This window comes from Ranitomeya imitator, chromosome 7, assembly GCF_032444005.1.
Source record: "Ranitomeya imitator isolate aRanImi1 chromosome 7, aRanImi1.pri, whole genome shotgun sequence".
NCBI classification, from domain to species: domain Eukaryota; kingdom Metazoa; phylum Chordata; class Amphibia; order Anura; family Dendrobatidae; genus Ranitomeya; species Ranitomeya imitator.
Genome location: NC_091288.1, coordinates 201,794,497 through 201,821,528, shown reverse-complemented (window position 1 = coordinate 201,821,528; position 27,032 = coordinate 201,794,497). Strand labels below are relative to the sequence as shown.

The window sequence follows — 27,032 nt, the reverse complement described above, 5'->3', positions numbered from 1 at the left end:
TGTCGGGTAATTTGTTCAGAAGTTTGGGGGTGGGGAGGGGCATATGTTTTGGGTCATCTCAAAATGCCCCCTAAATTTTTACAGCACTGGTCCACTAGAGCTACACACCCTGAACATTTGGGGTTGATGATAGCCACAAACTGGGCTGAGCAGAGACTCCCCAAAGTGACCCTGCCCATTGAAGTCTGTGGTGCGCAAGGTCACTGCTAAGCCCGGTTTGGGTCTGTCGACCACAAATTCTCAGGGTGTGTAGAGGAACACTATAAGAGTGTGTGGTAATTTTTTTCAGAATGTTTTGGGTCAACCGGGACATTTTTTGGTGGGGCACAACGTTTGGGTTGCCCTCAAAATGCCCCCCAAATTTTTACACCACTCCTTCTTTGCTACATATCGAAGTATTGGCAATGCTGATGAGTATACTGGACCCCGCGATCACTTGGCTGGATGTGGGAATGTGCAGAGGAAAAATGAGGATAATGAACGGGATTACAGCAGCACCCCACATGCGGATGGTGGTGCCGAGAAAATCTAGTACATCCCCAGACTCCCCAGCAGATAAGCCTCGCTGGCCTCCTGCAGGGCCATGACGGCCGAGCTCTGGAAGTGGCACAGTCATTTGTCAGTAAGTTGCAGTATATGGGGGCACTCTGCACTATACAGATGAATAGCAGCACTATATTGGAGTATACTGCAGCACATGAAGGGTAAACAGAGCTACATTAACACATAGAGCACTATATGAGGGTGCACTGCGGTATATGGCGCTTCACAGCACTATTTAGATGTATTCAGCATTATACGTGTTTTACAGCGCTATATGGAGGGTGCTGAAAAGCGAAATATCAGTTGGAGAACCACCAATCAGCTGCAGTGGGCGGAGCGTCTGACGTTCCCGTTGGTCACATGACTTCATCACCCAATAGCACGGCGGTCTGACAGCAGCGCTCATCTGCATGGCCGGGCTATAAATTCCTCCGCTCTTGGAGGAGCAGGATCATTATTCTGCTCACTTGTGCTGAGACCGGTGTTATCATGCCTGAACCTGCCAAGTCTGCGCCTGCGCCCAAGAAGGGCTCCAAGAAAGCCGTGACCAAGACTCAGAAGAAGGACGGCAAGAAGCGGAGGAAGAGCAGGAAGGAGAGCTACGCCATCTACGTGTACAAGGTGCTGAAGCAGGTCCACCCCGACACCGGCATCTCCTCCAAGGCCATGGGCATCATGAACTCCTTCGTCAACGACATCTTCGAGCGCATCGCAGGGGAAGCCTCCCGCCTGGCTCACTACAACAAGCGCTCCACCATCACCTCCCGGGAGATCCAGACCGCCGTGCGCCTGCTGCTGCCCGGAGAGCTGGCCAAGCACGCCGTGTCCGAGGGCACCAAGGCCGTCACCAAGTACACCAGCGCCAAGTGATCGGCTCCGTGCTCCGCTCCTCACCCCAAAGGCTCTTCTAAGAGCCACCCACACCCTCCCTATAAGAGCCACCTACACCCTCACTATAAGAGCCACCCACACTGCTCCGGTGTCCTCTCCCGTCTCCCCGAGGTGTCTGCTCGCACCGCCCGGGGCTCTGCGTCTGATGACGAGGGAGATAGTGAGAAAACCTCAGGAATAATCTGGGCATTGCTCAGTGAGTTGATGTGTATTCAGGGACTTATTTAACCCCTTGCTGCACAGATCTCGGCATTCTGGGGTCTCGTTCATTACTCTCCTTTCTCCGTTAACAGGAGCCATTTGTGGTGGTCGGTGGAGTTGATCTAGAGCCTAATTGAATTCTTTTTACAGTGTAAATGACGTCATTACATTTAGAAGCGGCGGGAAATTCAAACCCCCCTAACCGTCCTGTGTTCAGCCAATCAGCAGAGGGAGGAGCTAATGTTTCCAATGGTAAAAAGTTTAAAGTTCCCGCTTTTTTCCGTCCTTTGTCTTCATATGACACGTGCTCCCAGGACCGATATCGGGAAATCTGCTTGTGTTGAGCGATCATTGCTCTCTTACATCCCACACAGGAGTCTGCAGATTTCCAGGTTAGCGGTGCAGTATTCGCTCCTGTTTCCACTCATAGATATAGAGACTGATTCGTGTTCTCCACATGCTGTGATGTGCCCGTGTGCCTGACCTGGAGACGATCAGATCGTCCCTTTCCCGTCACAATCAGTACTGTGCAGACGATATACTGGTCAGGGACGTATCCTACAAGAGACATTTCAGGGAAGACCAATTCTGCCCTTCCCAGCAGATCCCTCTGTGATGGGAAATGTACGATCATGTGTAGAAGATTGCGGAGTGTCCCTGCTCAGAACATTACCACTATCTGGGTATTGAGAACTACAATTCTATTGAGAACTACAATACCCAGATAGATTAGCGAAATTAGGATTATTTAGTCTAGAAAAAGACGACTGAGGGGCGATCTAATAACCATGTATAAGTATATAAGGGGACAATAGAAATATCTCGCTGAGGATCTGTTTATACCAAGGTTTATACCAAGGCCACGGGCACAAGGGGGCATTCTTTGCGTCTGGAGGAGAGAAGGTTTTTCCACCAACATAGAAGAGGATTCTTTACTGTTAGGGCGGTGAGAATCTGGAATTGCTTGCCTGAGGAGGTGGTGATGGCGAACTCAGTCGAGGGGTTCAAGAGAGGCCTGGATGTCTTCCTGGAGCAGAACAATATTGTATCATACAATACAGAAGCGGCGACTTCCCCCACCCGGGACCGGCAGCGTCACATCAGGCTCCGGGCAGAACATAGGAGACTTGTCTCAGTCAGGCTGTGATAGGATCAGCGCGGACACCACAGGGAATCTGCACAGGGTAATAAGCGGGTGAGTGAGGAGCCGCCTCCTGTGCAGATGGAGCGGAGGAGAAGCACTGACAGGGATTAACCCCTCACCCACCAGACTGTCAGTGCAATTTATGGCTGATAGTAGACACAAATTCAACAAGTGCAAACTACAAATCAACAGAATATTTCTGCACTTCCTTCTGCTCCAAGACAAATATCTGTTTTCACCCCTTATCTATTCGGTCCAAAGCGAACGTTTTCTATTGGGTGAGAAACTAATTTGAGCAAGGAGCAATAATAAGCTCCGCCCTCGGCAGCTCATTGGCGGTTCCTCAAGACTCTTCCCCATTGGCCAGCTTCAGAGTCATCCAATGACAGGAGAGGAGGGCGGAGCAGCAGACTATATAAGGCCACACAGCACAGTCTCTTCTCCACACGATTTTCGGTCTTTATTTGTTATCTGACGTTATCGCTATCATGTCTGGACGCGGCAAACAAGGAGGAAAGGTCCGAGCTAAGGCCAAGACCCGCTCATCCCGGGCAGGACTGCAGTTCCCAGTCGGCCGTGTGCACAGGCTTCTCCGCAAGGGCAACTACGCTGAGAGAGTCGGCGCCGGCGCTCCGGTCTATCTGGCCGCTGTGCTGGAGTATCTGACCGCTGAGATCCTGGAATTGGCCGGCAATGCTGCCCGGGACAACAAGAAGACCCGCATCATCCCCCGTCACCTGCAGCTGGCGGTGCGCAATGACGAGGAGCTGAACAGGCTGCTGGGTGGTGTGACTATTGCCCAGGGGGGCGTCCTGCCCAACATCCAGGCCGTGCTGCTGCCCAAGAAGACCGAGAGCAGCAAGGCGAGCAAGAGCAAGTGAGCGCTGCCGCCAATCTCTACAAAACCAAAGGCTCTTCTAAGAGCCACCCACACCGTCACCACAAGAGCCGGCGCCGCCTATCTCGGGGTCCTCACATGAGGCTGATGGTACATACACCATTGCCGCCATTGTTGGTGCACATATCCACAGAATAATAGGAGATGAATGGGTCAATCCCACATGAAGTCTCAGACCCCTCAGGTGGGAGTGTCGTCTGCCAAGCTCGCAGGAAATGTCCCCTCATTAGTGTCTGATACTCCGCGCTGAGGTCTACATGTAGTTAGCAGGTCCCGCAGTAAGGGGACCGGGCGGGTGATTCTCCTCCACATCAGTGACGGCGCCTTCTCTCGGAGGACGATCCCGTGTGCGGCGGCTCTGGAGGACAGGACTCCGCGCTGTTCCGGGTGTGACCGGATTGTGATCTCCGCTATCGGCAGTGACCGGTAATAATCCTCCAGAGATTATGAGCGGGAAACTCAAATCCCCCAAAGGATCATGTGATAAGACAATGAGCGGGCAGCCTTGGGAAAGCTCAGCCTTGAAAATAGGACGTTAAATGGAGGAGAGACATCTACGTACATCAGGTACACAGACGTGTCTCCTCCATTTAACTTCTTATTTTCCGTGTTCCAGCTGATCTCTCATCAGAGTATCCAAAGATGCGGCACCTTCACCCCAGGCCCCGGTAGCGCTGTGTTCCCTATACACCGCAAACAATGTATACACTGTAAATATATATATATACGGGGCAGAACCAACACCTGTGTTCCCCCGTACACTGCACTAACTGGATATATATCTACGTGACAGGACCTCGAATCACTCCGCCGCGGCTGCTGGACCTCGAAGCACATCTACCCGGCTGTCGGACATCGAAATACTCTTCGTTGGCTGTCGGATCTTGAAACGCACCTCCACAGCTGTTGGATCTCGAAATGCGCTGCCCTGCTGCCAGACCTCCAAACGCACCTGCTCGGCTGTCGGACTTCTAAACAAACCGTGACTTTGGTAAAGGTGTTTACTGTTTGGCTAAGGATTCCTATATGTGTATATGTCACAAATATTGGAGATGGGGCCGTCCCTAACGTGCCCTTACACTATAGGGCTGCCATCTAGCAGAAGCTCAGGTTCCATCTCCGACGCTCTGGTTACATGTGAAAGAGTCGGGCTTTTTCCGGCCTTATTGACTTGTCTGTGTGACTGTGACCGGCCAGTGGCATTAAAGGCTTGTGAAATCCTTCTCGCTGTGTAGCCCAAACTGCAATGGGGACACTGATCCCTCCGAACAGCATGGAAGAGACTGGCTGGAGCACACGATAAAAGAAACGCAAATGGCAGGCGGGGACGTTGTTGGGGCCGGCAGGAGCGCCCACCAGAATGGGCCACTGGGGTCATAAAGAAAATTGATTTGGATAACATGGAATGTTCCTTGCCGAAAAACAGCGATTATCTTCGCTAGACTCCCCTGTCACTGCTGCAGGACGTCAAAACCACTTTATGGGGGGATGCACGATGCATATTGCTACTGGTGTGGATGTTGAAGGGACTTTTCTTAATCAGATTTCACTGCCAAAAATGGCTTTGTGCTGTAATTGGCAGTGGATCCGACCTGGTATTTCATACAGTGCCCTACTGGGACCCAGGAGCCATCATACAGCTACTCAGTAACTGACCTGCAGCATTTAATGGGTTCACTGCCCTAACGCCTAAGAAGTAAGTCCTGGTTGTAAGAGAGTAAATGCCTCTGGCACTATAGAGGGCAATGTAGTAGGGATCATTTTTCTGTTACACTGGTTTTTTAACCCTTTTGCTGCCAGTACAGTTTTCACATTAAGACAAACAATGAAAAAGAAGCAAAAAAACCCCTAATAATTTGTACTTTACAATTAAAGGCCCAGTCATGTGATTTTGCATTACTAAAGCATAACATGATATATAAAAAACTGCATAAAAATGTGTCTCTCTGGTTTGTGATTTGTACATGAGGTAATGGCAAAAATGAACATTTAATCACCAGATGTTGATCTGATGAAATATCTCTTCTAATTTCTCTTGCTTCTTTCACCCTTCCAAATCTCCATTAATGGAAGACTTTCACCATAACATGAACAATTGTTAATCATTACATTACACTGAGGATGGGTCGCTCTGGGGGTATCACATTGTATAGGGTGTAACTGTGGGTGCATCATATTTCCTGTGTGTGTGTTGGGGGGGGGGGGGGGGGGGGTAACTTAGGGCATCATACTGTTTTCGGAGTAACTGGGGATATCATACCCTTAAACAGTAACTGTGGGGGCATCCTACTGTGTGGTTATCTTGCTGTGTAGGGGGCATCATACTATGTGGAGGATAACTTTGGGGGCAGCATACTGTGTGCGGGATAAGTGGGGGCATCATACATTGTGGATGGTATGAACCACGATGATCTGGAACGGTGATGAAAATATGTGGGATATCTTTAGTCACAAGGGAAAGAAATTGCATAAAATACAAGCTGGGAAGATAATTGCAGAATATGACCAATGAGCGGGAAACTCAAACGTCCCAACAGTTCTGTGGTCAGCCAATCAGCAGAGGAAGGGAGGGGCAAATGTAGATTCTGGAAGACCCGTCCCGGAAGTGCGTCATCTCTGCAGTTCTCTCTCTGGTCCATTCTTCCTCCATATAAAGGAGCAGTCCGTGCTGTCCAGGAATCAGTTTTTGCTCACTGACTGCAGAAGATGTCTGGTCGCGGCAAAGGAGGAAAAGGTCTCGGGAAGGGCGGCGCCAAGCGGCACAGGAAGGTGCTCCGTGATAACATCCAGGGCATCACCAAGCCTGCCATCCGCCGTCTAGCTCGCAGAGGAGGCGTCAAGCGCATCTCTGGCCTCATCTATGAGGAGACTCGCGGTGTCCTGAAAGTCTTCCTGGAGAACGTGATCCGTGACGCCGTCACCTACACCGAGCACGCCAAGAGGAAGACCGTCACCGCCATGGACGTGGTGTACGCGCTCAAGCGCCAGGGCCGCACTCTCTACGGCTTCGGAGGTTAATTGTGTTCTCTTCTGTCTTCACAACCCAAAGGCTCTTTTCAGAGCCACCCACATCTCAGTGAGAGGCTGCACCTTCCTATTCCTGCGCTCTGGTTCCTGGTGGTTATAAAGTTAATATATCGTTTAGAACCTTTACTGAGCCACTAATGCTGTGGGTTCCCGGTCGAAGGAATGAAGCCGCATTATCCAGATTCTGGGATGTGCCCGCAGTGTGTGATCTGGGACTAGGGTCTTTTCCAATATTTTGACCTAGAAAGACTAACCTGGTTTTCCCAAGCAGATCCCTCTACAGCTCTAATAACGGAGCAACTCCCGGCGTTTTCTAAATCTGTTAAGATGTTGTCCTAAGATCCTGCTTTTATTGGGCGCTGATTAGTATCGGGCGCAGCGTCTCTGCAGGGCACAATATCCCCCGTGCGGCTGCCTGTAGTATCGGTCACAGCCTGGGACGTGTCTTCTATACTCTCCCCTCTTATTTTCCTCCCCGTCTTTCCATACTAGAGCCGGCACCGCAAACTTCGGGTGATGCGGTTTCTTCTTATTGATCTCAAACCTCACAGATTTATGGGGGATATATCCGCACACTGCCTCCCGGAGGCCCCTCTATGCACACAGTACAAACCCCGGAGTGATGCGGTTACTACAGTCCTGCCGTGAGATGAATGTGTTGATTCTGCTACTTGATGTTATACTGAACAGGGGGCAGCGAATATTCACAGGGAATGTGGCTGTCTGAGGCAGCTGGATAGACGGACGCCCTGTGTACCGGGTACGGAGACTCCTATGTGATGACCACGTCCTGGACACTAATGTTTCGGATGGAAGGCGCCTCTGAAGACTATTATAACCTCCCCAGAATATTAATGGCAACCGATAAGCAAACCGATCCCCGTGTTTGGGGGCAGACAGCTGGGAGGACAGGACCCGGTATTATCGGCGATCGCCGCTCCAGCAGAGGGGCCGGTAATAATCCGACGGACAAAGAACAGATATTGAGCGGGAAATTCAAAACCATCAACGGATCTGTAATCAGCCAATGAGCGAGAGACATCCGCAGGCGCCGACCAATCCCAGATACAGGAATATCCGCCTCCATTTAACTCCTTAGTCGCCGTGTGTGTGCTGACCCCCACTACACACTCGCTTTACAGAACCGGCGACTTCCCCCACCCGAGACCCGGTAGCGTCACATCAGGCTTTCTCTCTCTCTTTCTTTCTCGCTCTCTCTCACGGAGAGCTGATCAATCCTTCATGTCAGCACCTCTCCAGAATGAGGCTGATGTACTAGATTTTCTCGGCACCACCATCCGCATGTGGGGTGCTGCTGTAATCCCGTTCATTATCCTCATTTTTCCTCTGCACATTCCCACATCCAGCCAAGTGATCGCGGGGTCCAGTATACTCATCAGCATTGCCAATACTTCGATATGTAGCAAAGGAGGTGTGGTGTAAAACTTTGGGGGGCTTTTGAGGGCAACCCAAACGTTGTGCCCCACCAAAAAATGCCCCGGTTGACCCAAAACATTCTGAAAAAAATTACCACACACTCTTAAAGTGTTCCTCTACACACCCTGAGAATTTGTGGTCGACAGACCCAAATCGGGCTGAGCAGTGACCTTGCGCACCATAGACTTCAATGGGCAGGGTCACTTTGGGGAGTCTCTGCTCAGCCCTGTTTGTGGCTATCAACCACACATTTTCAGGGTGTGTAGCGTACCCATAGCTCTAGTGGACCAGTGCTGCAAAAATGTGGGGGGCATTTTGAGATCACCCCAAAAATATGCCCCCCTTCCCGACCCCCAAACTTCTGAACAAATTACCCGACACTCTTGAATTGTTCCTCTACACACCCTGAAAATGTGGGGTCGGTAGGCACAAACCAGGCTGGGCAGTGACCCTGCGCGCGATAAGCTTCAATGGGCAGGGCAGCTTTGGGGGGTAACTGCTCAGCCCAGATTGGGGCTATCGACGTCAAATTTTCATAGTGTGTAGAGGAACAATTCATTAGTTGGGCTATTTTTTTTTTCAGAATTTTTAGGTTAATGGGAGGGGGGCATTTTTTTTTTTTTTTTTTTTGGGGGGGGGGGGGGGGGGGGGCATTAGTTTTGGGGTGCCCTCAAAGTGCCACCCTCAATTTTTTACACTATTGGTTCGCTAGGGGTACTCTACACACCCTGAAAATTTGGGGTTGATAGCCCAAAACCGGGTTGAGCTGTGACCCCCCAAATTGACCTTGCCCACAAGTAATGCCCCTCAAAAAAATGCCCCCCCCCCCGGGCCGTTAACCCCCCCCCCCCCCCCCCCCCCCCGAATTCTGAAATAAGTACCCCACACTCTTGAATTGTTCCTCTACACTTTGGGAGGTCACCGCTCATGTACAGCACCATGGAATCAATGGTGCTATATAAAAAAATAATAATAGTATACTGTATACACTGCTCTATATACACCGCACTATACTGCACACTGCTCTATATACTGAACGCTTTGCTCTATATAATGCACACAATGATCTATATACTGTACACACTGCTGTACATACTCTACACTCTCCTCTACATACTGTACACACTGCTGTATATACTGTGTACAGTGCTCTATATACTGTACACACTGCTCTATGTACTGTACCCTCTCCTGTATATACTGTACACACAGCTCTTTATACTGTGCACTCTGCTCTATATACTGTACTCTGCTGTATATACTGTATACTCTGCTCTATATACTGCACACACCGCACTACTGTACACTGCTCTATATACTGTACACTCTGGTCTATTTACTGTACATTGCTGTAAATACTGTACACTGCTGTATATACTGTACACTGCTCTATATACTGTGTACTCTGCTGCATATACTGCACACACTGCTCTGTATACTGTACACTCTGGTCTATATACTGTGTACTCTGCTGTATATACTGTACACTCTGGTCTACATACAGTGTACTCTGCTGTATATACTGCACACACCGCTCTATATACTGTACACACCGCACTATACTATACACTGCTCTATATACTGTACACTGCTGTATATACTATACACTGCTGTATATACTGTACACTCTGCTGTATATACTGTACCCTCTCCTCTATTATCAGTGGCACTTATTACACTGCTGATCTGGGCTGTGCAGATGTGATGCTGTGCACTATATATACTATATACAGCTGTGTTCTCTGTGTAGACGCTGGATTTTGTGTCTCCGCTCTTCTCCCAATATTCCCCTTTTGCATAATAGTGGGGGTCATATACATCCGTTAATATTTCAGTTTTCTCCCCTGAGATGTTCATGTGTTTGGTTGGGGAGTCGCACTGTGCAGCTGTCGCCTCATCAGAGCTCTTTCCCACCACTAAGACAAGATATCAGGCAGGTGATTGCACTCAGCCACCGATGTGGATCATCTACTGGTGTGGAACACGTGTCCCCCCAATCCTCTGCACATACGGGGTACAGTGACACCACAGGTCAGGGAGGTGGCAGTCAGCGGAGGCCGTCGCCTGTGTTACCCTTCTGGGTTCTCAGCAGCTCCAGCTCGTCCCCACATCGTACAATCAGCTCCCTGTACGATAGACATTGGAGTAAAGATCCCTGTGATGGTGACAAGAGCCGGGAATAGGAGGAACGAGCTCCCGCAGCAGATTTATCTCCCCGGATACACAGTGAGGTGCAGATCGGGAGGACGGCGGCGATGATCCCGGGATTTGTTCTCCGCTCTTTCCCGGCATCTCTGCTAGTGACGGCTACAAATGGCCGGTGGAGATGTTGGAGAAGGAGAGGCGATGGAGGAAGCGCGCTCTGCTGTCCGGTGTTAGCCGGTAAAGGGCTTTTATCCCGGGCAGGGAAGCACAAGGAGAGAGCGGTGCTTCACCCGGACTCAGCTGGGAGGAGGCGGGGTTTATGTCCAGTGTCAGCCAATAGAAGCTCAGAACGGTGCAGCTCAGCAGCCAATCAGTGCGCAGTAAGCCTGTACATATAACAGGCGCCTCCAGCTCCGGCCTCAGTGTTTTCCTTCCTATCAGGAAATATTTTCATCTTGTTTTTCCGCAGCACATGATGGCAGAGACCGCGCCAGCCGCCGCTCCCCCTCCCGCAGAACCGGCCGCCAAATCCAAGAAGCAGCCGAAGAAATCTGCTGCCAAGAAGAGCAATAAACCCTCCGGCCCCAGCGTCTCCGAGCTGATCGTGAAAGCCGTGTCCGCCTCCAAGGAGCGCAGCGGGGTGTCTCTGGCCGCCCTGAAGAAGGCTCTGTCTGCCGGAGGATACGATGTAGAGAAGAACAACAGCCGCCTGAAGCTGGCCGTCAAGTCTCTGGTCACCAAGGGCGCCCTCCTCCAGGTGAAGGGCAGCGGCGCCTCCGGGTCCTTCAAGCTGAACAAGAAGCAGGAGACGAAGGACAAAGTGGCCAAGAAGAAGCCAGCAGCTGCGGCCAAACCTAAGAAACCCGCTGCTGCCAAGAAAGCCGCCAAATCTCCGAAGAAGCCCAAGAAGGCTCCGACCGCGGCCAAGAAGAGCCCGAAAAAGGCCAAGAAGCCCGCAGCTGCCAAGAAAGCGGCCAAGAGCCCCAAAAAGCCGAAAGCCGCTCCCAAGCCCAAGAAGGTGACGAAGAGTCCGGCTAAGAAGGCGGCCAAACCCGCCAAGAGTCCGGCTAAGAAGGCTGCGAAAGCCAAGAAGCCCGCGGCTAAGAAATAAGCTGCAGCCCCTGTTCTGATACCACAAAGGCTCTTATAAGAGCCACCACCTCCTCCCCGCAGAGCTGTATGATCAGTGCCAACACCTCCTCCCAGCAGAGCTGTATGATCAGTGCCATCACCCACTCCCCGCAGAGCTGTATGATCAGTGCCACCACCTCCTCCTCGCAGAGCTGTATGATCAGTGCCACCACCTCCTCCCCGCAGAGCTGTATGATCAGTGCCACTACCTCCTCCTCGCAGAGCTGTATGATCAGTGCCACCACCTCCTCCCCGCAGAGCTGTATGATCAGTGCCACCACCTCCTCCCCGCAGAGCTGTATGATCAGAGCAACCACCTTCTCCCCACAGAGCTGTATGATCAGTGCCACCACCTCCTCCCCGCAGAGCTGTATGATCAGTGCCATCACCTCCTCCTCGCAGAGCTGTATGATCAGAGCAACCACCTTCTCCCCACAGAGCTGTATGATCAGTGCCACTACCTCCTCCCCGCAGAGCTGTATTATCAGTGCCACTACCTCCTCCCCGCAGAGCTGTATGATCAGAGCAACCACCTTCTCCCCACAGAGCTGTATGATCAGAGCCACCACCTCCTCCCCAGCAGAGCTGTATGATCAGAGCCATCACATTCTCCCCGCAGAGCTGTATGATCAGAGCCACTACCTCCTCCCCGCAGAGCTGTATGATCAGTGCCACTACCTCCTCCCCGCAGAGCTGTATGATCAGAGCAACCACCTCCTCCCCAGCAGAGCTGTATGATCAGTGCCACCACCTCTCCCCACAGAGCTGTATGATCAGAGCCACCTCCTCCCCAGCAGAGCTGTTTGATCAGTGCCACCACCTTCTCCCAGCAGAGCTGTATGATCAGTGCCATCACCCACTCCCCGCAGAGCTGTATGATCAGTGCCACCACCTCCTCCTCGCAGAGCTGTATGATCAGTGCCACCACCTCCTCCCCGCAGAGCTGTATGATCAGTGCCACTACCTCCTCCTCGCAGAGCTGTATGATCAGTGCCACCACCTCCTCCCCGCAGAGCTGTATGATCAGTGCCACCACCTCCTCCCCGCAGAGCTGTATGATCAGAGCAACCACCTTCTCCCCACAGAGCTGTATGATCAGTGCCACCACCTCCTCCCCGCAGAGCTGTATGATCAGTGCCATCACCTCCTCCTCGCAGAGCTGTATGATCAGAGCAACCACCTTCTCCCCACAGAGCTGTATGATCAGTGCCACTACCTCCTCCCCGCAGAGCTGTATTATCAGTGCCACTACCTCCTCCCCGCAGAGCTGTATGATCAGAGCAACCACCTTCTCCCCACAGAGCTGTATGATCAGAGCCACCACCTCCTCCCCAGCAGAGCTGTATGATCAGAGCCATCACATTCTCCCCGCAGAGCTGTATGATCAGAGCCACTACCTCCTCCCCGCAGAGCTGTATGATCAGTGCCACCGCCTCCTCCCCGCAGAGCTGTATGATTAGTTCTCGGACTTCTAATGTTTGTAATATAACTGATGCTGGGCGCAGTCTCAGGATGGGGGGTTTGTGTGATCTGTCGATATTGCGGGAGCTGCACTGTACAGCGCTATACACGGGGACATTTGAACGCAAATACATCAGCTGCTCCAGCAAGCGGCAAATGAGTGATCTGAGGACAGACGCATCACGGAAGAGGCGGGGACTTCAGGGGCGGGATTAGTGGGCGGGAATAATAACAATGACTGGTCAAACAAATCAACCCTTATTGGCCACTTTATTTCATGAAAGAGCCAGTGGAGCGCAGGGGGCGTGTTTCCCAGAGACCAATGAGGACGCGCCCCGGAGCATAAATACCCTGCTCCCGCCGCTCCTCTTATCACATCTGTGCCCGACACGTCTATACGGAGCCATGGCAAGAACAAAGCAGACCGCTCGTAAATCCACCGGAGGGAAAGCTCCCCGCAAGCAGCTGGCCACAAAGGCCGCCAGGAAGAGCGCTCCCGCCACTGGTGGAGTGAAGAAGCCGCATCGTTACCGGCCGGGAACAGTTGCTCTCCGTGAGATCCGCCGCTATCAGAAATCCACCGAGCTGCTGATCCGTAAGCTTCCCTTCCAGCGCCTGGTGAGGGAGATCGCCCAGGACTTCAAGACCGATCTGCGTTTCCAGAGTTCGGCCGTCATGGCCCTGCAGGAGGCCAGCGAGGCTTATCTGGTGGGGTTGTTCGAGGACACCAACCTGTGCGCCATCCACGCCAAGAGGGTCACCATCATGCCCAAAGACATCCAGCTGGCCCGCCGGATCCGTGGGGAGAGAGCTTAGATCTGCCCCGGCTGCGACCACAACACAAAGGCTCTTTTCAGAGCCACCAAAGTCTCTCCCAAATGAGCCGATTCCTGAGCAGTCCCTTTTCTGCGCGTATTCTCCGTGTACGAAGCGCAGGCACGGTCGATCAGTTAATGGACGGAGGCTGCTGCTTCCGATATTGCAGGTGATCAGCGATATTGGTTATCGCTCTGCACATTCTCTATTCTCGCCCAGTCCAAAAGTGTCCGACATCTATAACAAAACCGACGTGTTATAAGGACCGCGTAAAGTGTGTACAGTGCACAACCGGGTTTGCGGTGGTGGATGTGCGGTTCCTATACAGTGCAGACGTAAATGGGGTGGATCTGCAGGAACGCGGTCACTATTGAGTTAATGGAGTAAAAGTAATCGGTGATTGGTCGGTTCCTGAGAACGGTTCTTTATGCTGATGTTTTGTGGTCATTTACCGATCCGCTGGTGGATTTGAAATTCCCGCTCATTTGCTGCTCGCGCTCCTGAGGATCATAACCGATCACAATCTGCTGTCGCACGCGCTGGGTCCTAGTGCCGCCTCCTCAGTCTTGCGGCTTTAGGTTGTTCTCTTTTGTTCGGATCGGAGATCTCTGCGCTTAGTTTCTGTTAATAACCTCATTTGTCCCTCAGATCGGTGATGACGCCTTTATGTGATCTATTCTGCCTGACACTGGTCTGAGCAGATCCCTCCCCCGTGTGCTGCGATGGTCGCATTTGTGGTGGGTGGGTCGTTAAGCAATTCTCGTATATTTGACTTTTCCCATCTTCTCCAGGGCTGGAGCCGCAGGGTGACTGGTTACATGCAGCTCCCTGCTCTGAGGGACCGGTAATGGCCGCCAGTCCGGCACCACGTGTAATGATGAGTGACTGCCGGGGATCACGAGTTTTCTGTAGATTATTGTCCCTAGAATATATTTTTTATTCTACTAGCTAACATTTGGCAGAAGCTGGAAACTAGCAACATAAATAACAATGAAAAAAAATCGAAATAACCAACAGATCTAGCAGCGGCGCCGAGATGAGAAGAATAGAGAAGCGGGGAAATAAGAGCACAATAAGCGGGAAATTAAAAATTAGCAACTGTTCTGTTGAGAACTACAATACCCAGATAGATTAGCGAAATTAGGATTATTTAGTCTAGAAAAAGACGACTGAGGGGCGATCTAATAACCATGTATAAGTATATAAGGGGACAATAGAAATATCTCGCTGAGGATCTGTTTATACCAAGGCCACGGGCACAAGGGGGCATTCTTTGCGTCTGGAGGAGAGAAGGTTTTTCCACCAACATAGAAGAGGATTCTTTACTGTTAGGGCGGTGAGAATCTGGAATTGCTTGCCTGAGGAGGTGGTGATGGCGAACTCAGTCGAGGGGTTCAAGAGAGGCCTGGATGTCTTCCTGGAGCAGAACAATATTGTATCATACAATACAGAAGCGGCGACTTCCCCCACCCGGGACCCGGCAGCGTCACATCAGGCTCCGGGCAGAACATAGGAGACTTGTCTCAGTCAGGCTGTGATAGGATCAGCGCGGACACCACAGGGAATCTGCACAGGGTAATAAGCGGGTGAGTGAGGAGCCGCCTCCTGTGCAGATGGAGCGGAGGAGAAGCACTGACAGGGATTAACCCCTCACCCACCAGACTGTCAGTGCAATTTATGGCTGATAGTAGACACAAATTCAACAAGTGCAAACTACAAATCAACAGAATATTTCTGCACTTCCTTCTGCTCCAAGACAAATATCTGTTTTCACCCCTTATCTATTCGGTCCAAAGCGAACGTTTTCTATTGGGTGAGAAACTAATTTGAGCAAGGAGCAATAATAAGCTCCGCCCTCGGCAGCTCATTGGCGGTTCCTCAAGACTCTTCCCCATTGGCCAGCTTCAGAGTCATCCAATGACAGGAGAGGAGGGCGGAGCAGCAGACTATATAAGGCCACACAGCACAGTCTCTTCTCCACACGATTTTCGGTCTTTATTTGTTATCTGACGTTATCGCTATCATGTCTGGACGCGGCAAACAAGGAGGAAAGGTCCGAGCTAAGGCCAAGACCCGCTCATCCCGGGCAGGACTGCAGTTCCCAGTCGGCCGTGTGCACAGGCTTCTCCGCAAGGGCAACTACGCTGAGAGAGTCGGCGCCGGCGCTCCGGTCTATCTGGCCGCTGTGCTGGAGTATCTGACCGCTGAGATCCTGGAATTGGCCGGCAATGCTGCCCGGGACAACAAGAAGACCCGCATCATCCCCCGTCACCTGCAGCTGGCGGTGCGCAATGACGAGGAGCTGAACAGGCTGCTGGGTGGTGTGACCATTGCCCAGGGGGGCGTCCTGCCCAACATCCAGGCCGTGCTGCTGCCCAAGAAGACCGAGAGCAGCAAGGCGAGCAAGAGCAAGTGAGCGCTGCCGCCAATCTCTACAAAACCAAAGGCTCTTCTAAGAGCCACCCACACCGTCACCACAAGAGCCGGCGCCGCCTATCTCGGGGTCCTCACATGAGGCTGATGGTACATACACCTTTGCCGCCATTGTTGGTGCACATATCCACAGAATAATAGGAGATGAATGGGTCAATCCCACATGAAGTCTCAGACCCCTCAGGTGGGAGTGTCGTCTGCCAAGCTCGCAGGAAATGTCCCCTCATTAGTGTCTGATACTCCGCGCTGAGGTCTACATGTAGTTAGCAGGTCCCGCAGTAAGGGGACCGGGCGGGTGATTCTCCTCCACATCAGTGACGGCGCCTTCTCTCGGAGGACGATCCCGTGTGCGGCGGCTCTGGAGGACAGGACTCCGCGCTGTTCCGGGTGTGACCGGATTGTGATCTCCGCTATCGGCAGTGACCGGTAATAATCCTCCAGAGATTATGAGCGGGAAACTCAAATCCCCCAAAGGATCATGTGATAAGACAATGAGCGGGCAGCCTTGGGAAAGCTCAGCCTTGAAAATAGGACGTTAAATGGAGGAGAGACATCTACGTACATCAGGTACACAGACGTGTCTCCTCCATTTAACTTCTTATTTTCCGTGTTCCAGCTGATCTCTCATCAGAGTATCCAAAGATGCGGCACCTTCACCCCAGGCCCCGGTAGCGCTGTGTTCCCTATACACCGCAAACAATGTATACACTGTAAATATATATATACGGGGCAGAACCAACACCTGTGTTCCCCCGTACACTGCACTAACTGGATATATATCTACGTGACAGGACCTCGAATCACTCCGCCGCGGCTGCTGGACCTCGAAGCACATCTACCCGGCTGTCGGACATCGAAATACTCTTCGTTGGCTGTCGGATCTTGAAACGCACCTCCACAGCTGTTGGATCTCGAAATGCGCTGCCCTGCTGCCAGACCTCCAAACGCACCTGCTCGGCTGTCGGACTTCTAAACAAACCGTGACTTTGGTAAAGGTGTTTACTGTTTGGCTAAGGATTCCTATATGTGTATATGTCACAAATATTGGAGATGGGGCCGTCCCTAACGTGCCCTTACACTATAGGGCTGCCATCTAGCAGAAGCTCAGGTTCCATCTCCGACGCTCTGGTTACATGTGAAAGAGTCGGGCTTTTTCCGGCCTTATTGACTTGTCTGTGTGACTGTGACCGGCCAGTGGCATTAAAGGCTTGTGAAATCCTTCTCGCTGTGTAGCCCAAACTGCAATGGGGACACTGATCCCTCCGAACAGCATGGAAGAGACTGGCTGGAGCACACGATAAAAGAAACGCAAATGGCAGGCGGGGACGTTGTTGGGGCCGGCAGGAGCGCCCACCAGAATGGGCCACTGGGGTCATAAAGAAAATTGATTTGGATAACATGGAATGTTCCTTGCCGAAAAACAGCGATTATCTTCGCTAGACTCCCCTGTCACTGCTGCAGGACGTCAAAACCACTTTATGGGGGGATGCACGATGCATATTGCTACTGGTGTGGATGTTGAAGGGACTTTTCTTAATCAGATTTCACTGCCAAAAATGGCTTTGTGCTGTAATTGGCAGTGGATCCGACCTGGTATTTCATACAGTGCCCTACTGGGACCCAGGAGCCATCATACAGCTACTCAGTAACTGACCTGCAGCATTTAATGGGTTCACTGCCCTAACGCCTAAGAAGTAAGTCCTGGTTGTAAGAGAGTAAATGCCTCTGGCACTATAGAGGGCAATGTAGTAGGGATCATTTTTCTGTTACACTGGTTTTTTAACCCTTTTGCTGCCAGTACAGTTTTCACATTAAGACAAACAATGAAAAAGAAGCAAAAAAACCCCTAATAATTTGTACTTTACAATTAAAGGCCCAGTCATGTGATTTTGCATTACTAAAGCATAACATGATATATAAAAAACTGCATAAAAATGTGTCTCTCTGGTTTGTGATTTGTACATGAGGTAATGGCAAAAATGAACATTTAATCACCAGATGTTGATCTGATGAAATATCTCTTCTAATTTCTCTTGCTTCTTTCACCCTTCCAAATCTCCATTAATGGAAGACTTTCACCATAACATGAACAATTGTTAATCATTACATTACACTGAGGATGGGTCGCTCTGGGGGTATCACATTGTATAGGGTGTAACTGTGGGTGCATCATATTTCCTGTGTGTGTGTTGGGGGGGGGGGGGGGGGGGGTAACTTAGGGCATCATACTGTTTTCGGAGTAACTGGGGATATCATACCCTTAAACAGTAACTGTGGGGGCATCCTACTGTGTGGTTATCTTGCTGTGTAGGGGGCATCATACTATGTGGAGGATAACTTTGGGGGCAGCATACTGTGTGCGGGATAAGTGGGGGCATCATACATTGTGGATGGTATGAACCACGATGATCTGGAACGGTGATGAAAATATGTGGGATATCTTTAGTCACAAGGGAAAGAAATTGCATAAAATACAAGCTGGGAAGATAATTGCAGAATATGACCAATGAGCGGGAAACTCAAACGTCCCAACAGTTCTGTGGTCAGCCAATCAGCAGAGGAAGGGAGGGGCAAATGTAGATTCTGGAAGACCCGTCCCGGAAGTGCGTCATCTCTGCAGTTCTCTCTCTGGTCCATTCTTCCTCCATATAAAGGAGCAGTCCGTGCTGTCCAGGAATCAGTTTTTGCTCACTGACTGCAGAAGATGTCTGGTCGCGGCAAAGGAGGAAAAGGTCTCGGGAAGGGCGGCGCCAAGCGGCACAGGAAGGTGCTCCGTGATAACATCCAGGGCATCACCAAGCCTGCCATCCGCCGTCTAGCTCGCAGAGGAGGCGTCAAGCGCATCTCTGGCCTCATCTATGAGGAGACTCGCGGTGTCCTGAAAGTCTTCCTGGAGAACGTGATCCGTGACGCCGTCACCTACACCGAGCACGCCAAGAGGAAGACCGTCACCGCCATGGACGTGGTGTACGCGCTCAAGCGCCAGGGCCGCACTCTCTACGGCTTCGGAGGTTAATTGTGTTCTCTTCTGTCTTCACAACCCAAAGGCTCTTTTCAGAGCCACCCACATCTCAGTGAGAGGCTGCACCTTCCTATTCCTGCGCTCTGGTTCCTGGTGGTTATAAAGTTAATATATCGTTTAGAACCTTTACTGAGCCACTAATGCTGTGGGTTCCCGGTCGAAGGAATGAAGCCGCATTATCCAGATTCTGGGATGTGCCCGCAGTGTGTGATCTGGGACTAGGGTCTTTTCCAATATTTTGACCTAGAAAGACTAACCTGGTTTTCCCAAGCAGATCCCTCTACAGCTCTAATAACGGAGCAACTCCCGGCGTTTTCTAAATCTGTTAAGATGTTGTCCTAAGATCCTGCTTTTATTGGGCGCTGATTAGTATCGGGCGCAGCGTCTCTGCAGGGCACAATATCCCCCGTGCGGCTGCCTGTAGTATCGGTCACAGCCTGGGACGTGTCTTCTATACTCTCCCCTCTTATTTTCCTCCCCGTCTTTCCATACTAGAGCCGGCACCGCAAACTTCGGGTGATGCGGTTTCTTCTTATTGATCTCAAACCTCACAGATTTATGGGGGATATATCCGCACACTGCCTCCCGGAGGCCCCTCTATGCACACAGTACAAACCCCGGAGTGATGCGGTTACTACAGTCCTGCCGTGAGATGAATGTGTTGATTCTGCTACTTGATGTTATACTGAACAGGGGGCAGCGAATATTCACAGGGAATGTGGCTGTCTGAGGCAGCTGGATAGACGGACGCCCTGTGTACCGGGTACGGAGACTCCTATGTGATGACCACGTCCTGGACACTAATGTTTCGGATGGAAGGCGCCTCTGAAGACTATTATAACCTCCCCAGAATATTAATGGCAACCGATAAGCAAACCGATCCCCGTGTTTGGGGGCAGACAGCTGGGAGGACAGGACCCGGTATTATCGGCGATCGCCGCTCCAGCAGAGGGGCCGGTAATAATCCGACGGACAAAGAACAGATATTGAGCGGGAAATTCAAAACCATCAACGGATCTGTAATCAGCCAATGAGCGAGAGACATCCGCAGGCGCCGACCAATCCCAGATACAGGAATATCCGCCTCCATTTAACTCCTTAGTCGCCGTGTGTGTGCTGACCCCCACTACACACTCGCTTTACAGAACCGGCGACTTCCCCCACCCGAGACCCGGTAGCGTCACATCAGGCTTTCTCTCTCTCTTTCTTTCTCGCTCTCTCTCACGGAGAGCTGATCAATCCTTCATGTCAGCACCTCTCCAGAATGAGGCTGATGTACTAGATTTTCTCGGCACCACCATCCGCATGTGGGGTGCTGCTGTAATCCCGTTCATTATCCTCATTTTTCCTCTGCACATTCCCACATCCAGCCAAGTGATCGCGGGGTCCAGTATACTCATCAGCATTGCCAATACTTCGATATGTAGCAAAGGAGGTGTGGTGTAAAACTTTGGGGGGCTTTTGAGGGCAACCCAAACGTTGTGCCCCACCAAAAAATGCCCCGGTTGACCCAAAACATTCTGAAAAAAATTACCACACACTCTTAAAGTGTTCCTCTACACACCCTGAGAATTTGTGGTCGACAGACCCAAATCGGGCTGAGCAGTGACCTTGCGCACCATAGACTTCAATGGGCAGGGTCACTTTGGGGAGTCTCTGCTCAGCCCTGTTTGTGGCTATCAACCACACATTTTCAGGGTGTGTAGCGTACCCATAGCTCTAGTGGACCAGTGCTGCAAAAATGTGGGGGGCATTTTGAGATCACCCCAAAAATATGCCCCCCTTCCCGACCCCCAAACTTCTGAACAAATTACCCGACACTCTTGAATTGTTCCTCTACACACCCTGAAAATGTGGGGTCGGTAGGCACAAACCAGGCTGGGCAGTGACCCTGCGCGCGATAAGCTTCAATGGGCAGGGCAGCTTTGGGGGGTAACTGCTCAGCCCAGATTGGGGCTATCGACGTCAAATTTTCATAGTGTGTAGAGGAACAATTCATTAGTTGGGCTATTTTTTTTTTCAGAATTTTTAGGTTAATGGGAGGGGGGCATTTTTTTTTTTTTTTTTTTTTTTGGGGGGGGGGGGGGCATTAGTTTTGGGGTGCCCTCAAAGTGCCACCCTCAATTTTTTACACTATTGGTTCGCTAGGGGTACTCTACACACCCTGAAAATTTGGGGTTGATAGCCCAAAACCGGGTTGAGCTGTGACCCCCCAAATTGACCTTGCCCACAAGTAATGCCCCTCAAAAAAATGCCCCCCCCCGGGCCGTTAACCCCCCCCCCCCCCCCCCCCCCGAATTCTGAAATAAGTACCCCACACTCTTGAATTGTTCCTCTACACTTTGGGAGGTCACCGCTCATGTACAGCACCATGGAATCAATGGTGCTATATAAAAAAATAATAATAGTATACTGTATACACTGCTCTATATACACCGCACTATACTGCACACTGCTCTATATACTGAACGCTTTGCTCTATATAATGCACACAATGATCTATATACTGTACACACTGCTGTACATACTCTACACTCTCCTCTACATACTGTACACACTGCTGTATATACTGTGTACAGTGCTCTATATACTGTACACACTGCTCTATGTACTGTACCCTCTCCTGTATATACTGTACACACAGCTCTTTATACTGTGCACTCTGCTCTATATACTGTACTCTGCTGTATATACTGTATACTCTGCTCTATATACTGCACACACCGCACTACTGTACACTGCTCTATATACTGTACACTCTGGTCTATTTACTGTACATTGCTGTAAATACTGTACACTGCTGTATATACTGTACACTGCTCTATATACTGTGTACTCTGCTGCATATACTGCACACACTGCTCTGTATACTGTACACTCTGGTCTATATACTGTGTACTCTGCTGTATATACTGTACACTCTGGTCTACATACAGTGTACTCTGCTGTATATACTGCACACACCGCTCTATATACTGTACACACCGCACTATACTATACACTGCTCTATATACTGTACACTGCTGTATATACTATACACTGCTCTATATACTGTACACTCTGCTGTATATACTGTACCCTCTCCTCTATTATCAGTGGCACTTATTACACTGCTGATCTGGGCTGTGCAGATGTGATGCTGTGCACTATATATACTATATACAGCTGTGTTCTCTGTGTAGACGCTGGATTTTGTGTCTCCGCTCTTCTCCCAATATTCCCCTTTTGCATAATAGTGGGGGTCATATACATCCGTTAATATTTCAGTTTTCTCCCCTGAGATGTTCATGTGTTTGGTTGGGGAGTCGCACTGTGCAGCTGTCGCCTCATCAGAGCTCTTTCCCACCACTAAGACAAGATATCAGGCAGGTGATTGCACTCAGCCACCGATGTGGATCATCTACTGGTGTGGAACACGTGTCCCCCCAATCCTCTGCACATACGGGGTACAGTGATATCACAGGTCAGGGAGGGGGCAGTCAGCGGAGGCCGTCGCCTGTGTTACCCTTCTGGGTTCTCAGCAGCTCCAGCTCGTCCCCACATCGTACAATCAGCTCCCTGTACGATAGACATTGGAGTAAAGATCCCTGTGATGGTGACAAGAGCCGGGAATAGGAGGAACGAGCTCCCGCAGCAGATTTATCTCCCCGGATACACAGTGAGGTGCAGATCGGGAGGACGGCGGCGATAATCCCGGGATTTGTTCTCCGCTCTTTCCCGGCATCTCTGCTAGTGACGGCTACAAATGGCCGGTGGAGATGTTGGAGAAGGAGAGGCGATGGAGGAAGCGCGCTCTGCTGTCCGGTGTTAGCCGGTAAAGGGCTTTTATCCCGGGCAGGGAAGCACAAGGAGAGAGCGGTGCTTCACCCGGACTCAGCTGGGAGGAGGCGGGGTTTATGTCCAGTGTCAGCCAATAGAAGCTCAGAACGGTGCAGCTCAGCAGCCAATCAGTGCGCAGTAAGCCTGTACATATAACAGGCGCCTCCAGCTCCGGCCTCAGTGTTTTCCTTCCTACCAGGAAATATTTTCATCTTGTTTTTCCGCAGCACATGATGGCAGAGACCGCGCCAGCCGCCGCTCCCCCTCCCGCAGAACCGGCCGCCAAATCCAAGAAGCAGCCGAAGAAATCTGCTGCCAAGAAGAGCAATAAACCCTCCGGCCCCAGCGTCTCCGAGCTGATCGTGAAAGCCGTGTCCGCCTCCAAGGAGCGCAGCGGGGTGTCTCTGGCCGCCCTGAAGAAGGCTCTGTCTGCCGGAGGATACGATGTAGAGAAGAACAACAGCCGCCTGAAGCTGGCCGTCAAGTCTCTGGTCACCAAGGGCGCCCTCCTCCAGGTGAAAGGCAGCGGCGCCTCCGGGTCCTTCAAGCTGAACAAGAAGCAGGAGACGAAGGACAAAGTGGCCAAGAAGAAGCCAGCAGCTGCGGCCAAACCTAAGAAACCCGCTGCTGCCAAGAAAGCCGCCAAATCTCCGAAGAAGCCCAAGAAGGCTCCGACCGCGGCCAAGAAGAGCCCGAAAAAGGCCAAGAAGCCCGCAGCTGCCAAGAAAGCGGCCAAGAGCCCCAAAAAGCCGAAAGCCGCTCCCAAGCCCAAGAAGGTGACGAAGAGTCCGGCTAAGAAGGCGGCCAAACCCGCCAAGAGTCCGGCTAAGAAGGCTGCGAAAGCCAAGAAGCCCGCGGCTAAGAAATAAGCTGCAGCCCCTGTTCTGATACCACAAAGGCTCTTATAAGAGCCACCACCTCCTCCCCGCAGAGCTGTATGATCAGTGCCAACACCTCCTCCCAGCAGAGCTGTATGATCAGTGCCATCACCCACTCCCCGCAGAGCTGTATGATCAGTGCCACCACCTCCTCGCAGAGCTGTATGATCAGTGCCACCACCTCCTCCCCGCAGAGCTGTATGATCAGTGCCACTACCTCCTCCTCGCAGAGCTGTATGATCAGTGCCACCACCTCCTCCCCGCAGAGCTGTATGATCAGTGCCACCACCTCCTCCCCGCAGAGCTGTATGATCAGAGCAACCACCTTCTCCCCACAGAGCTGTATGATCAGTGCCACCACCTCCTCCCCGCAGAGCTGTATGATCAGTGCCATCACCTCCTCCTCGCAGAGCTGTATGATCAGAGCAACCACCTTCTCCCCACAGAGCTGTATGATCAGTGCCACTACCTCCTCCCCGCAGAGCTGTATTATCAGTGCCACTACCTCCTCCCCGCAGAGCTGTATGATCAGAGCAACCACCTTCTCCCCACAGAGCTGTATGATCAGAGCCACCACCTCCTCCCCAGCAGAGCTGTATGATCAGAGCCATCACATTCTCCCCGCAGAGCTGTATGATCAGAGCCACTACCTCCTCCCCGCAGAGCTGTATGATCAGTGCCACTACCTCCTCCCCGCAGAGCTGTATGATCAGAGCAACCACCTCCTCCCCAGCAGAGCTGTATGATCAGTGCCACCACCTCTCCCCACAGAGCTGTATGATCAGAGCCACCTCCTCCCCAGCAGAGCTGTTTGATCAGTGCCACCACCTTCTCCCAGCAGAGCTGTATGATCAGTGCCATCACCCACTCCCCGCAGAGCTGTATGATCAGTGCCACCACCTCCTCCTCGCAGAGCTGTATGATCAGTGCCACCACCTCCTCCCCGCAGAGCTGTATGATCAGTGCCACTACCTCCTCCTCGCAGAGCTGTATGATCAGTGCCACCACCTCCTCCCCGCAGAGCTGTATGATCAGTGCCACCACCTCCTCCCCGCAGAGCTGTATGATCAGAGCAACCACCTTCTCCCCACAGAGCTGTATGATCAGTGCCACCACCTCCTCCCCGCAGAGCTGTATGATCAGAGCAACCACCTTCTCCCCACAGAGCTGTATGATCAGAGCCACCACCTCCTCCCCAGCAGAGCTGTATGATCAGAGCCATCACATTCTCCCCGCAGAGCTGTATGATCAGAGCCACTACCTCCTCCCCGCAGAGCTGTATGATCAGTGCCACTACCTCCTCCCCGCAGAGCTGTATGATCAGAGCAACCACCTCCTCCCCAGCAGAGCTGTATGATCAGTGCCACCACCTCTCCCCACAGAGCTGTATGATCAGAGCCACCTCCTCCCCAGCAGAGCTGTTTGATCAGTGCCACCACCTTCTCCCCACAGAGCTGTATGATCAGAGCCACCACCTCCTCCCCGCAGAGCTGTATGATCAGAGCCACCACCTCCTCCCCACAGAGCTGTATGATCAGTGCCACCGCCTCCTCCCCGCAGAGCTGTATGATCAGAGCCACCACCTCCTCCCCGCAGAGCTGTATGATCAGTGCCATCACCTCCTCCTCGCAGAGCTGTATGATCAGAGCAACCACCTTCTCCCCACAGAGCTGTATGATCAGTGCCACTACCTCCTCCCCGCAGAGCTGTATTATCAGTGCCACTACCTCCTCCCCGCAGAGCTGTATGATCAGAGCAACCACCTTCTCCCCACAGAGCTGTATGATCAGAGCCACCACCTCCTCCCCAGCAGAGCTGTATGATCAGAGCCATCACATTCTCCCCGCAGAGCTGTATGATCAGAGCCACTACCTCCTCCCCGCAGAGCTGTATGATCAGTGCCACCGCCTCCTCCCCGCAGAGCTGTATGATTAGTTCTCGGACTTCTAATGTTTGTAATATAACTGATGCTGGGCGCAGTCTCAGGATGGGGGGTTTGTGTGATCTGTCGATATTGCGGGAGCTGCACTGTACAGCGCTATACACGGGGACATTTGAACGCAAATACATCAGCTGCTCCAGCAAGCGGCAAATGAGTGATCTGAGGACAGACGCATCACGGAAGAGGCGGGGACTTCAGGGGCGGGATTAGTGGGCGGGAATAATAACAATGACTGGTCAAACAAATCAACCCTTATTGGCCACTTTATTTCATGAAAGAGCCAGTGGAGCGCAGGGGGCGTGTTTCCCAGAGACCAATGAGGACGCGCCCCGGAGCATAAATACCCTGCTCCCGCCGCTCCTCTTATCACATCTGTGCCCGACACGTCTATACGGAGCCATGGCAAGAACAAAGCAGACCGCTCGTTAATCCACCGGAGGGAAAGCTCCCCGCAAGCAGCTGGCCACAAAGGCCGCCAGGAAGAGCGCTCCCGCCACTGGTGGAGTGAAGAAGCCGCATCGTTACCGGCCGGGAACAGTTGCTCTCCGTGAGATCCGCCGCTATCAGAAATCCACCGAGCTGCTGATCCGTAAGCTTCCCTTCCAGCGCCTGGTGAGGGAGATCGCCCAGGACTTCAAGACCGATCTGCGTTTCCAGAGTTCGGCCGTCATGGCCCTGCAGGAGGCCAGCGAGGCTTATCTGGTGGGGTTGTTCGAGGACACCAACCTGTGCGCCATCCACGCCAAGAGGGTCACCATCATGCCCAAAGACATCCAGCTGGCCCGCCGGATCCGTGGGGAGAGAGCTTAGATCTGCCCCGGCTGCGACCACAACACAAAGGCTCTTTTCAGAGCCACCAAAGTCTCTCCCAAATGAGCCGATTCCTGAGCAGTCCCTTTTCTGCGCGTATTCTCCGTGTACGAAGCGCAGGCACGGTCGATCAGTTAATGGACGGAGGCTGCTGCTTCCGATATTGCAGGTGATCAGCGATATTGGTTATCGCTCTGCACATTCTCTATTCTCGCCCAGTCCAAAAGTGTCCGACATCTATAACAAAACCGACGTGTTATAAGGACCGCGTAAAGTGTGTACAGTGCACAACCGGGTTTGCGGTGGTGGATGTGCGGTTCCTATACAGTGCAGACGTAAATGGGGTGGATCTGCAGGAACGCGGTCACTATTGAGTTAATGGAGTAAAAGTAATCGGTGATTGGTCGGTTCCTGAGAACGGTTCTTTATGCTGA

General features: G+C 51.8%; 6 protein-coding genes and 1 pseudogene across 6 annotated transcripts; all 7 read left to right on the top strand.

The window, feature by feature from the left end:
* The first annotated feature begins 1,003 nt into the window (after positions 1-1,003).
* Positions 1,004-1,413, top strand: LOC138646001 (histone H2B 1.1). Its single transcript, XM_069735476.1, has one exon. The coding sequence runs from the start codon at positions 1,033-1,035 to the stop codon at positions 1,411-1,413; it is 381 nt and encodes a 126-aa protein (XP_069591577.1). The 5' UTR covers positions 1,004-1,032.
* Positions 1,414-3,267: 1,854 nt separating this feature from the next.
* On the top strand, positions 3,268-3,660 carry LOC138646157 (histone H2A type 1). The gene has a single exon (XM_069735621.1). The coding sequence runs from the start codon at positions 3,268-3,270 to the stop codon at positions 3,658-3,660; it is 393 nt and encodes a 130-aa protein (XP_069591722.1).
* A 7,098-nt stretch (positions 3,661-10,758) lies between these two features.
* On the top strand, positions 10,759-11,416 carry LOC138646000 (histone H1C-like). The gene has a single exon (XM_069735475.1). It carries the CDS (start codon positions 10,759-10,761, stop codon positions 11,395-11,397), a length of 639 nt encoding a protein of 212 aa, XP_069591576.1. The 3' UTR covers positions 11,398-11,416.
* Positions 11,417-13,255: 1,839 nt separating this feature from the next.
* On the top strand, positions 13,256-13,694 carry LOC138645997 (histone H3). The gene has a single exon (XM_069735474.1). The coding sequence runs from the start codon at positions 13,284-13,286 to the stop codon at positions 13,692-13,694; it is 411 nt and encodes a 136-aa protein (XP_069591575.1). The 5' UTR covers positions 13,256-13,283.
* Positions 13,695-15,678: 1,984 nt separating this feature from the next.
* LOC138645996 (histone H2A type 1) lies at positions 15,679-16,110 on the top strand. Its single transcript, XM_069735473.1, has one exon. It carries the CDS (start codon positions 15,718-15,720, stop codon positions 16,108-16,110), a length of 393 nt encoding a protein of 130 aa, XP_069591574.1. The 5' UTR covers positions 15,679-15,717.
* Positions 16,111-23,201: 7,091 nt separating this feature from the next.
* LOC138645995 (histone H1C-like) lies at positions 23,202-23,856 on the top strand. Its single transcript, XM_069735472.1, has one exon. The coding sequence runs from the start codon at positions 23,202-23,204 to the stop codon at positions 23,835-23,837; it is 636 nt and encodes a 211-aa protein (XP_069591573.1). The 3' UTR covers positions 23,838-23,856.
* Positions 23,857-26,159: 2,303 nt separating this feature from the next.
* On the top strand, positions 26,160-26,647 carry LOC138645994 (histone H3-like; annotated as a pseudogene).
* The last annotated feature ends 385 nt before the right edge of the window (positions 26,648-27,032 follow it).